Below are 13028 nucleotides of genomic sequence, written 5' to 3' on the forward strand. Positions count from 1 at the left end.
TTCTGTTTGTGTGAGTGGAGTTTTATTGATCCCTCACCCTGTAATATCAGCCTCTCCTCCATGCTTCCCGTAACCATTGTACTGAATGATAAATGAACTGTATAACTTATGTACATATTCAAGGCGTTTAGTGCATTATTTTCCTGGATAATCAGTCGCCAGTCGATTTCATTCCAGTCGTTGCTTTGTGTCTATGCCATCGGCAGTTCTGTCTTGTCCCTTGTTTTGTTCTTTTATCCTCAGAGGTCTTACATTACCCTTGGAACTAATCATACTAAACAATTTTAGCAGAAGTATATGAAAGAAAACTCACTGCTGAATTCTAAGGTGCAATGAGATAGTTTTCAGGCTGCATGCAAGACAACACTGCTCCAGTTTCCAGTCAGGACAAAATTCCTCTGCTTGTAATAGAATCTGCAGAGTAATTTGCTGTTGATTTCAGAATTGTAGCTGTGTCACTTGGAAGTAATGTACTGTGCCCTCTGTGATTTGCATTTTATGTAAAAAATGGTCACTTTGCAAAATTTGTACACATACCAAAGTGATAATGATTGTAAAGAATGTATGAGGAATCTTCAAAACGTTTCTGCACTTTTATGTATTTGAAAAGAGGGGGACGGGTATTGTAGGGTGTTGTGACTAGCTGGCAAGGAAAGCCTGTTGAGAGTTGCTGTGAAGTGGTCTTTGTGGACAGATTCATCAGCATGTGTGCTCAGTATGGAGCCAATGCTCTCTCTCTCTGAATTCTGTATGAGTGGACTGAAGTCTAAAAGTAGCCATCTGAGTGTGATTCATGCCAAGTGCTCGGGCCGTCCAACCACAGCCACACAGAATGAAGAAAGAGCTATGGAACAGATTCTTCAAAACAGAAGAGTGACGGTTGACAAAATTACAAAACGACTGAATATCAGCATTGGGTCTGCCTACTATGTGGTGCATAATAACCTTCAGTTCCATAAAGCGTACACTAGGCGGGTATGTAAGGAACTGAGGGATGAGCATAAGCGCATGCACTTACACATTTGTTCCCACCACTTGGCTCATTATCGCAAAGAAGGTGACAACTTTCTGTAACACATCATCACAGGTGATGAAACCTGGGTTTTCAACTATCAACCAGAAACAAAGCTGAAGAGCATGCAATGGAATCATCCATAATCTCCTGTCGCAAAGAAATTCAAGATGCAACCATCGGCATGTAAGTTGATGTTGACCATCTGGGATTCTCAAGGGCCTGTTCTTGAGACCTATGTGGAACCTGTTGTGACATGCTTCAGAGAGGGCTGAAGCCTGCAATCTGCTCTAAGAGGGAGACTGTCAGAGAGTGTCCTGTTGCACAATAATATCAGTGCCCATACTGCACCCTGCATGTTGGAAACCCTTAGGAAACTGAAGTGAGAAGTCATGGAACATCCAGATTGGGTGCCATCTGATTTTCACCTTTTTGGACTTCTTAAAGAAGCTCTAGGAGACAAGATTTCAATGTAATGCATCAGTGACTACATGCGCGATCAAAGTCTTGGTAGAATGGTAGAATGCTAGGAAAAATGTGTTGAAAAAGCAGGGTGATTATGTAGAAAAATGATTTTGTTTTTGTAATCACCAGTAAAAGAGAGTTGTAAAATAAAAAGTGCAGAAACTTTTGAACGTCCCTCATTACTCAGAAATAACTCCCCATTGGAAAGCACAGTGACAACAAACAGCTGGATTGTAACATTTAGCATAGGTATCAGTGAACTCATGAACGAGAGATTGGATTTTACAAAAGTTTGTCACTCTTCTTGTCTGGTTGAATCTTGCCATTGCAAAATCTCGTTACAAATAAAAAATGGGCCAGAATCTTGGAGACTTAGCTGTTCTGTTTCTGGGTCATACTGGAAGACAGAGTTTCATAATGTTCTAACAGTCTTGCTGCAAGAGCTGAACAGATTGTGCCAGTGTTTACGCACTGCAATGGAGCACTGGGACCAGGACTCTGAGCCACCTGATGGCACAGCAACACCCATTTGCTAAGTGGTCTCAAAATAAGAGAGTGGTGAAACAACTATTCATATATATTATGTACAGTGATAAGTAGCCTGAGTAGTTGATACTGCATAGTCAACTATCAAGCTGTAGTTTGAGTAGGCATGACGGTCTTAATGCCTGCTCCATTTTTTAATGTTACATTGAATAATGTCTATGTTTATATTACATAGACCACCAAATTGAAAATACATCCTATAAATTATAATTTTAATAGCTTGTGAACCAACTATTGCAGTAAGTGGGTAGCAGTCCTACTTTGTATTCAAGTGGTCCCAGGTTCAGATCTCATCCCAGAGGCCAGCTATTTTCACTGATCCTACCCCAAGCAAATGTTGGGATAGTAGTTCAGTTTAGACCATGACTTCCGCATTCTTTCCAAATCATTCACTAACCACCCTGCCATGTGACGTGGTACACGCTGAGTGAGTGAAATGATACTAAACTATGTTACGTAGACAGTTCATTTGAGTGTCAGAGTCTTCTTGGCCCTGGCAGCCATTGGGAACTGTTTGTGGCGAGACTTGGCATCCACAATTATCTGGGCTTGCCTCTTCAAGAAGCCCCTCGTGGGCACCTCATCTTCATCTTCTGTTTCAGTGGCAACTAATGTAGCAGGTAGCTTAGAGTCCAGTACCTCTGGTGTGACTTTCACTGGGAGTGTCAGTCCCTCAAACTATAAGCATAATACATGTCATTGTAATAAGGTCTTACAAGTAACCTGATTTGTCCTGCAATCATGTGATTCATTTAAGAATTCCAGAGACTTATTACACCAATTTTAATACTAACTGTACCATTGTTCAGTGGGTTTATGTAATGTGTTGACAAGTATCATCACAACAAAATACATCACTGGGTTGAGTGTTATTACCACACATATTTCATTTTATTGGTGGTTAATCACCATATAGAACTACTGTTAAGTGGCCCAAGTGTTTCCCCATGAGTTAACACGGTTCCTGTGATGGTACTGATGATGTCATTCAAAAGAACAAACGCAGGAAGGAATGTTCACATCCAATTGAATGATATTTTTGTCTCCAGACTTTTCTGAGATTTCCTATAATCAGGGTTTGATGTGCTAAGTGTTGTGTTCCCTGATGATGGAGACAGAGACGATCTCTGACATATCAGACACCAACTCTACATTGACAAGACTGATGACCAAGAAGACTTCATTGTATATTATCACCATGATGAAGTGAAGAAAATTTATCATGCAAAGTTTCAGATGAAGAAAGCAGTCTTCTGGGATTTGGCACCGTGTATATGTGGTGTTAACTGACGTTTCAGAGGAACGTATCGCCTCCATCTTCAGGGTAGAAGAAAAATATAACAAATCTGCAAGCGAAGAGACCGTGAGAACCAGTAAAAGCAGACTCTTTGCTTGCAGATTTCTTATATTTTTCTTCTGCCCTGAAGATGGAGGCGATACGTTCCTCTGAAACGTCAGTTAACACCACATATACACGGTGCCAAATCCCAGAAGACTGCTTTCTTCATAGTCACCGCCGTGAAAGCCTCAAATCTTACAAAGTTTCAGATAGTTTGTTACCAGCACCAGGTGGCAGTACCATCACCTTCATGTTGTCTGTTCTGTATGTAGCTGTGACTGTCATTAGAAGGATTGTGATGAAATTTGGTACAGGAGATCAACATTAATATGTGTTAGGTTTTTCCCATAACATATGTATTCATGCTTTATCTCAGTATGAAATTCCTCCAAGTTGACAGGTCAAATGTCCAGCATCTTTGCTAGGCATTATAAGGGAACTAACTCCATGGGTCTATGTCCTTGAAAAGCCAACCGTCACTCAGCTACTCAAGAATTTCCAGTATCTTATGGAGTCTGAAGGGTCATTACCATGTTAATAACAGCTTTCCACTGGTCTATCCTGAGCCAGATAAAACCGGTCCTTACCCCTTTTTATTTCCCTTAGATCCATTTTAATAATATCATCTCATCTACTTCTTGGTCTTTCTAGCAGTCTCTTTATTTCTGGTTTCCCCATCAAAACCTTGTATGCAGGTTTCTTCTCTCCCATGTTTGCTATATGCCCTGTCCATCTCATCCTCCTTGATTTGACTTAATTATTATAATTATATTTACCATGAAATACAAGTTATGAAGATCCTCATTATGCAGTTTTCTCTAGCCTCCCATCATTTCATCCCTAAATTTATGAGTTCCACTAGCAGTTGTCCTGTGTGTGTGTGAGTGACAAGGCATGCAGATGTGTCGGGACACTTGCTAAAACGTGAATCTCATCCGTGGCACATCACAGCTTTCATCAACCTACCTTCTCCTGCACCTGTTCCACCCTTCTGTCATATTCATCCCCCTGTCCAATGCGGTCCATCACACACTTTATCTGGCTGCTTAGTGTCTCTGTGATGTCCTCAGACTCTGGAGGTGGTGCAATTCCACTGACACCCTGAGGAGTGAAGTTGTTCAATAATGTCATATCAACTGCAGAGATTATATAGTGCCGGGGGAAGTGGGGAATGCCTTTTTGTCAAATCCCAGTTCCTTCTGAGTAAAGACTGGAGATGATATTGAGCTGCAAGCGTATGAGATGAGACACCTCATAAGGTGGGCTGCATCACAGTTCAGGCAGTTAGTCATCTTAGAGGCCTGGGTTCATCTCTTCACCAGTGATACAGACTTCGTTTTCCCCCTATCAGTCATAATTCCATCACTATAGTAGTCTTCCTTAGTCCCTCCAGTAAAATACCAGGATAGTAGCCCTAAAATCATTACCACTTCACCTCCTTTCAAATTTATTACCCTGTACCATTTGATGTTATATACCAGTAGTTTGAGATAATGATAGCATTATTAAATAAACTATAAAAAATAATAACTTAGTAGCTGCCTTCAGCTTCCGATGTCTTGATGTTGCGGAGATCTGAACTCAGTTTCATCCTAATGTGAATATTGTTTGCACTGACCTGCAGCTTGGTGCAGAAGGAACGAAGAACACTGCTGATGACACACAGCTGTTCCATCACCTTGTGAACCTCCATGTCCAACCTCTGCTTCCTGTCCTCCTCCTCTTGGATCTGCAGCTTCAGCTTCTCACGCTCATCTGCATTCCTACAAACAGTGAGTAACAACTGCCATGCTACAAGCCAGATGGTCATGGATTCAATTCCCAATGAGGGCAATTGAATTTTTCAGTTGACCTAATCCTTCCAGCTACACCCTGGCCCTGGGGTCAACTCAGCCTATAACAGAAATGAGCACTGGGAATCTTCCGGGGGTGTAGGGCAGCCGGCTCATAAGGCTGACAACCTTACTGCCATATGTGAACCAAATGTCTAGAAAATGTGGGAGCCTCAATGTCTCACAACCCTGTGGGCCTCCACAGCCCATCACAGGGATAGCTTTACCGTTCTTACCAGTTTATTGACACATGTAACAAAGAAACAACGAGTGTTCATGGCCTCAATGCCAAATGTGATCTCAATACACCAGCAGGTATGCTAAAGGATTTGCCAAGTCTGTCTCTTCCAGTTTCGGTGTTCCTTTCATTTCAGAAGGGACACAGTGTGGAAATCTTTACCTGCATGCAGATGACATCTGATGGGGGAAGTGCTAAGAAAATTGTGGATATATAATTTCAGACATGAAATGGAGGAGAGAATGGGGCACATTGTAGCATGTGTGGAAGCTATGGGAAATGCATGCAGACTTGTTCAGAAAACCTGGGGGAGGGGAATTTTCAGACCTAGGCATGGGTGGGAAGGTAATAGTAGAATTAACCTTTAAGAAATGCATGGATGTAAACTCAATTCATTTGTGTCAGAACAGAGTCCAAAGGTAATGAACCTTCAGGTTCGATAGAAGGTGAAGCATTTCTTGAGCAGCTAAATAACTATTATTGTTTTAGGAAGTGCTCTGCTCAGTGTAGTCAGTTAATTTTAGACATAGGTTGGCATATTCTGATTTTTAAGGCTATGCCATAGCTCAAGCGGTTAGTCGCTGGCTTCCCATAGCGGTGACCCGGGTTCAATCCCGGGTCTGGTCAAGTGGGATTTGTGGTGGACAAAGTGGCGCTGGGGCAGGTTTTCTACGAGTGCTTCGGTTTCCCATGCCAATCTTCATTCCACCAAATTCTCCATCATCATAATCACCCGGGGCAGGCTGCAATAGGCCAATCAGTGCCGAGTGCACCCAGTTGGACTCCACCCCCCATTAAGCGAATTCTAATTTTTAAAATACAGAATTTCTGCAGCAAATCAATTTTGTGATCAAGCAACTAAAGAGACGCACATCTGTGGTGATGCTCACACTGGTGACATTAGCCAAAGTATCGATGCACAGTATCAAATGAGAACTGACGATACGATGGTGTGGGGTGGTTTATGTAATGAATGCTCTCAACTACACAGATTAAATATTGTTCACTGGCAGATTAATTGCATGTCCTGCTCTCCAGCATTATCCCACCATTCCTCTGGAGGTACTCTTTAAACTTACTGTTCATTGTCCTTCACTTCTGCAAACTTGAATGCTTCTAGCTCAGTGACCATGAAGTCCTTCTGCTTCTGTAACTCCTGCTTCTCTTCCTCTGTGATGTTTCGCAAGTATGACAACCGTGACAGAGTCTCCTTCTGTGACACAAACCTCTTGAATACATCCTCAACATCTGTCTCTCCTGAAAGCAATGATGCCACACAGCTATGCAGACAAGTTGGCACAAGGCCTTACTCTCTGAACTCCCTATTTTGTGCACATAATATCGAATTAATGGTCATCTGCTAGTTCAGATTCTCAGATTCATTTGAATATTACCATCCCATCTCCATCTTACTGAGCTAGTTTGTTCAAGTGTTAACACTTGTGCCTGACTGGAAACTAAGGACATATAAATTCAGGGAATGGTTTCTATCACTCAGTTCAGAATATTTTGTCTTCTCATATGCTAAGTACATAAGGCTTAAACATACAACACTCTTGATTTTATACATTCTTTAAACATCTATGTTAAAGAATGTCTAATCAAAGAAAGAACATATTGCGGGTGTTTGAGGACAGTGCTGAGAATATCTGGACCCAAACAGCAGTGAAATCTGTCCAGCCAATAGAGCAAGTTTCAAGAGAACTGATATTTTTTGCTTTCAGTGTGCATACATACCCTCATTATTTTCCTGTAAATACAATCTATGCAGTTTTATGTACAGAGATGGTTTCCAGGTATTAATTTAAAGTAAAAAAATGATGTCTGAAGTTTTTTAAGAAATTCGGCACTGTTTTTTTGGGGGGGGGGGATTACCTTATACGTCCTTATTTTTAGAGTTGAATGTTCATTTCACTATGCATTTACCTATGATGGGTAAATTCTCATATACCAAGTATCAATGAAATCCATGCGACCATTCATGTGCTAGCAAAACTCAAAGACAGCATTCCAAAAACCAGTTCTTTTTATATTCACAGTACTTTTCTCACACTACACATATCAGAGAAAACAAAGGTAAAGAAAATACCTGTATATTTCCTATAGGAGACAATGTACACAGACACAAGTGAACAGAAATCTACAATGGAATCTCGAACACCATTTAAAGTAGCCAAGGATAAAGAAGACACATCAGTATGCCTAACAAATGCTGATCTAAGGTTTTCAAAAGACTTTGTTTTGAATGCTTGCAACTAATGGTCTTCATCAGAATAAGAACAGAGAACTGGTCTGTACCTGTCACTGCCTTCAGCTTCTCAAACGCCTGTTCTAACTGTGTGGTCATCTTGAGTGTGGAATCATCTGCTGCTGATGGCACACCTTCTAACGAACATGCAGAGTCTTGATGCACTAATGCACGCCCTATAGGGAAAATTCTGCGCTCAAGATGTTCCAGTTCTATTCTTTGTTCATCCACTTGAAATCTGGCCAAAGTAAACATGTGAGTTGGAACAAGTGTAGATCCAGCTTGATAATATAAAACAATTTGAAAATTGTGTACACTAAAAATTACTACTTTATGCCATGTCTATTTTCTTTCTGCGTGTTGTGGTGGAGATAATGACCATGATATACTGAAGTCTCTCTACCTTAGGTCCTGAACCTCCTTCTCTCTGACTTTGGCCATGTTCACTGCACTGAGCTCTTGTCTCACCAGTGTGCCCTTTGTTGCGTCCCGCAAGCCAAGTGCCTCACCATATACTGCCTGTAACACAGACTCATGTAACAGTCTATCTGTCTGCCTTAGAAAGCTCACCTCTGAACAAACCACTCACCTTCAAATGTCTTATTTCTGATTCTTGCTTCCTGATAGCCTCCTCAATCTTCACTAATGAGCTCTCAAAGGCAACACTATCATCCAGCAAGCTGCCCTGTATGATCTGATACTTCTTCCTTACATGCTCCGCCTCCATCAAGTTCATTTCTACTCGATGTATCTGGTTCTCCAACGAGCAGATTTCCTGGAATTGTGAGGAGAGGTCAATACACTTCTTCAGCAGCCGAACAGTACAGTTCAATAATAAATTTGTATAAAAGCACCCCCACCACCATCCTTTGAAAGCCTTCCCACATGACCTCTCTGAGCCAGTTGAATGCAGTTCACAATCTTAACAAACTATTTCTGAGATTAATTTTTATATCACCTTGCCATTTAATTTAAGTTCTTACATGCAGACTTCCAACAACAATTTTGTATGTATTTGTAATTTTTCCCATGTCTACTACAGGTACAATCCAGATTATGCTGCCTGATTTAATCACCACAACAAATTAGTTAGAAAGGGACAACTAATGAAGTCCTTTGTAATTCTCTCCATTCCTCTTGTGCATGACTCACTCACCACAGACTTCACAGCCTGAGCATGCTGCTTCTCCTGGCGCATGGCCTTCCTGTTCAGGAGGGTGTGGTACTCATCTGCCAGCAGTTTGAGCTTCTTCTCACACTGAAAAACACCCGTTCATTGGTTAACAGCCTTTGAACTTACTTTGATCTGTGTCATGTTTTGTTAGCGCTTGCATACCAACACACATTGGTGCTATATATACCTTGTCTGACTCATGATGCAGCCAATCAAGCTTCTTCTTGAGGTCACTTGCCTTGCAGTCGAGTATCACGGTGACCTCATCACTTGTCTTGTTACGCAAAGCACCCAACTCCTTGCTGGCCCTCAGAATGCTGTCAGTGTGCTGCAACAACACTGTGTCATTATCACAATTTGTTTTATATGCAGCATTTTTGTGCGACTGGCCAGGGGCTGGATGACTGAGGGGTCGGTGTTCAAGTCCTGGTAAGATCAAGAAATTTCTCATCTCCACTTCGTCCAGACTGGCTTTGAGGCCCACCCAGCCTCCTATCCAATGGGTACTAGGGACTCTTCCTCTGGGGGTAAAGCAGCTGGGACGTGAAGCTGACCACTCACCTCCAACTAGTGCAAAGGTCAAGAAAATGTGGATCTATACATCCACTTCATGGTGTAGTGCTGAATTAGTTAAGCACATTGACAACATTACCTCTACCTTTTTATTTGCGTGTTTATCTTCCTGCAGCTATAAAATTCTGTGAATTTCTAAACTTCTCAGAATTTGAAACACAAAATTTCCCAATAGATTTTGGAGAGGACCACAATACTTTGGCCATTAAGAAGAATGGATAGAAGAAGGTTAAAAAGAATTAGAATTAGAAGTTCAAGGAAAGAGATCTACGTGATGGTTCAGGTATATATTGACAGCACTGTGGCATGAGATGAGATACTAGAGACTTACTGTCCTCTAACACACATAAAAAATAAATGCTGCAGGAAGAAGACGAACCTGCCCAGTGCTTGACAGCTGTACATGCAAATCCTCTATCTCCTTCTTCAGCTGTTTTACTCTGTCCTTGTTCCTCTTCTTCTCCCCATCCAGTTCTTCATAATGTGCTTTGCGCCGACCCTCTGAAACAGTAATCCAGTAACTTATGAGGAGGGCATAATGCAAACAAAAGCACTTTCACTAAAAGTTTCTTGTAACTTAATGAGGGATATAACTCATTATCTGAAGGCTGGCAAGGTACAGAAAGAAACTTGTATGTACAAAGTGGAATTGGTATGTCAGAAAAATAGTCTGGATCACAAGCAGTAATTCTGTGTTAAAAAGAGTTATACATTTCTGATCCACCTCAGAAAACCAATCTGACAACAGAAATGCTAAAAAATTTCCTCTAATAGTGTTTTTCATTGGATTTGTTTGTCTTGAGCAGCTTCAGTGTTCATTGATTATCAACGTCAACAAACGAAGTTAACTATATTCGATTTGACGTTCTCACAGAAAAGTTTTCTATCTACACTGTGTAGTATGGTGACTTTCACTGGATTACATGGCACTACATCCCATCAGATGGAACTCTTGGAGCTCAATATGGATTTAATGCAGCTGCCATTATGATGTTTTACATTCTGCAATGAGACATGTCTCAAGAGACGTTCCATACTTCTTGGAGAAATATTACAACACAAAACTTTTTGACTTTTGTCTATTGTTTAAATAGTGTGGGGCCCTCAACGTCTCACTACCCTATTGGACTTCATGGCCTGGTATGGGGATAGCTTTACTTTTACTATATGTCACTGGTGTCACCAATTTCACAAGTTTGTGCATCCCTTACATTGTCATTTGTGGGGAATTAGTAAGTGCGAGGCTGCGTTGCCTCCACTGACATTACGTTCGCACCAGGTTTCGTAAAAATAGACAGTAATTTTTTCAAATTTGGTTAAATCAAGACAAAGGCAAATTTGCTAACCCACACCAGTGCCCATGTCACCAATTGATGAGCACTGCCCTGCCTGTTGTTTCCGCTTGTTTGCCCTTGAACCCTAAATTTTGAAAATTATCCCAAAACAGAATTCTACTAGACAAGATATCTGACTTCAATACAATACAAATATATTCCAGCATTTTGTACGTGTATATACAATTCTTCCATATTACCAGACAGTTGTATCTTTTTCTTGAATTCAAAAATCTCTTTGTTTATGTCTGCTAACTTCTTATCATTTATACTGTTTGTCTGTGACATAATAAATATTTATGAATATATTTCAGTACACCCTGTTACTTTTGTATAAGAAGAAAGTGAGGTTAGGTGATGTAAACAAGCGACGCAGTTATGCCATATTGAGTTCGTTCTGAACGTTCTGAAATAGGTCCTATGCGTAGACCGCAGGTAATGGTTCGCAACACCCCCCCTTTCGCCGGATAATTTTCTGATTTGAGAAAAAATTGGTAGAATAATATTACAAATGTGTTGCATTATGCAGTATATATTGTTCTAGCCTGTATTTTTAAATTTTTTGATCATTGTATAATTCTAGTTTGGAGAAATCATGTGTGTGTGGTGGGATCATACGTATAAAACGGCCGAGAATTATTTTCAATGTTTATGCAAATGTAGTGTAATGCAGCATTGAAATTTCAAAAAAATGAATCGCATGGAACAACAGTAAATTTCAAAAAAAATGAATCGCAGAGAACAACAGTAATACGCCACACTGCGACAAATTTCCTGCACATTTCGTAATCCACTTTTACAACACACCACACATTGGCTCTTATAATTACACATGTGTAAAACAGATGGCAGGCACATTATATATCCGACGTTCATCGCGTAACTAAATAAATTACCAATTGTACCAACCTCTTCCTGCTGCGATTAAAGTAGAAAGAAGTGGAATGAAGATTGATAGTGTTAATATTGCGTTGAAATTACATATACTGATCTTATAGGCCGAGAGCACACCAAGGAACTGGCAACCGCAACGCAACCGAAATTTCCGAGAATTGTTACCAGCCTGAGTTGAACACGTCTAACTGAATGGAGCAGCGCCAATTAAAGAAACGGCAACGCAAATCGCTGGAAGACTAAGAAACTGTTCTTCCAGGCAACGGAGCTAGTCAGTCTTCTCATAATTGCGTTGCCGTGTGGTTTCCTAGTGTCAGCTGTTCTATAACGCACTTCAGTGATACATTTGGTTCTTCACATGGCACAAAAATGTGCCAATTTTGTTTTTATGCTGTTAATTGAGCAAGAACCTGGTATATATGACAAACGCTTCCCAGACTATGCTAGGCAGGGCAAAATAGATTTGGCTTGAGAAAGAGTCTCTCATTACACGAAGGAGTCTGGATCCTGGTTAAGTTCTTTCGAAAAAATATTATCGCCTCAGTTTAAATTGTTCCAGAAGAACGGTTATGTATTGTGTTTCCTGTGAGATATGAACTGAATTTTTAAATATTATTTCGATTAACTTTAGGCTTCAGGTGGTAAATGCACTCATATTTTACAACAAAAAATGTGCTCTTTAACCATTAAATATGGATGACTGAGTGCCAGTAATAACGGTAACATTCGAATGTTTAACCATTTAGAGCACAACGGTAACCAGTCTGTATGCATATTAAACAGCCGTCTATTTATGGCATTCAAAACTCAGGGATAAAAGTGGCTTAGAATAGGGGCCACGGTAATGAACCTTCGGGTTTCGTCAAATGTAGGAACTCAGCTGCACAACTATCAGCTTCTCAAGAAGGACAGGCTCCATGTAGTAACTTATGTTGTTTATGACGGAAGAAACCTTGCAGTGTGTTCCTATGACCAGTGCAGTGGATTCTGGTGGAATTTTGTAGGTGTACAACAATGTCTGGCCAACCGCGAGGAGCGAGCTGGGAACACCGCTGTTAGCAGCTTAGGGAACCGTGCCTCTGTGAGCACTCGTCAGAGACTTATTAAGATGCCTGTTCCATCACTAAACATATGAAGTACCGTAGGTAACAAAGCGTTTAATATTATATTACGCATAAAATATGAAGTGTTACATGAATAATGACCACAGTGGTAGCCTGGAAGCCAGAAAACTGCCTTCCGATACCATTACAGCCATGCCACAGCAAATGCAGATTTCTTGGTGCGTAAACTGCCGATACCTTCCGCTCGTACACAAAAATCGCGAAAATGTAAAACCAAAAGTAGGCAAAGGTAAAAAGGGCAAATCTATC

The 13028-nt window shown here is 40.7% G+C and overlaps 1 protein-coding gene across 2 annotated transcripts; it reads right to left on the minus strand.

Annotated features, from left to right (window-relative positions):
* Positions 1 to 74: 74 nt before the first annotated feature.
* LOC111873632 (coiled-coil domain-containing protein 151) lies at positions 75 to 11562 on the minus strand. Of its 2 annotated transcripts, none has more exons than XM_033755140.1 (11): positions 11516 to 11562; positions 9807 to 9928; positions 9042 to 9182; positions 8837 to 8938; positions 8270 to 8455; positions 8084 to 8199; positions 7731 to 7918; positions 6512 to 6689; positions 4981 to 5125; positions 4329 to 4463; positions 75 to 2701 (listed from the first exon to the last, which is right to left on the minus strand). In XM_033755140.1, the coding sequence occupies exons 1-11, from the start codon at positions 11541 to 11543 to the stop codon at positions 2489 to 2491; spliced, it is 1554 nt and encodes a 517-aa protein (XP_033611031.1). In that variant the 5' UTR covers positions 11544 to 11562; the 3' UTR covers positions 75 to 2488. The 2 variants fall into 2 exon arrangements, with proteins under 2 accessions (XP_033611031.1, XP_023724299.1); XM_023868531.2 differs by lacking the exon at positions 11516 to 11562 and adding an exon at positions 10962 to 11361.
* Between the last annotated feature and the right edge of the window lie 1466 nt (positions 11563 to 13028).

Source organism: Cryptotermes secundus, unplaced genomic scaffold, assembly GCF_002891405.2.
Source record: "Cryptotermes secundus unplaced genomic scaffold, Csec_1.0 scaffold678, whole genome shotgun sequence".
Taxonomy (NCBI): Eukaryota; Metazoa; Arthropoda; class Insecta; order Blattodea; family Kalotermitidae; genus Cryptotermes; species Cryptotermes secundus.

Coding starts and splice junctions, on each gene's coding strand:
- LOC111873632 (XM_023868531.2), bottom strand. CDS start 11,049: ATGTCACAGACAAACAGTATAAATGATAAGAAGTTAGCAGACATAAAC. Junction 6,690..7,730: donor GAAGCTGAAGGCAGTGACAG/GTACAGACCAGT, acceptor CATTGCTTTCAG/GAGAGACAGATGTTGAGGAT. Junction 5,126..6,511: donor GAAGTGAAGGACAATGAACA/GTAAGTTTAAAG, acceptor CACTGTTTGTAG/GAATGCAGATGAGCGTGAGA.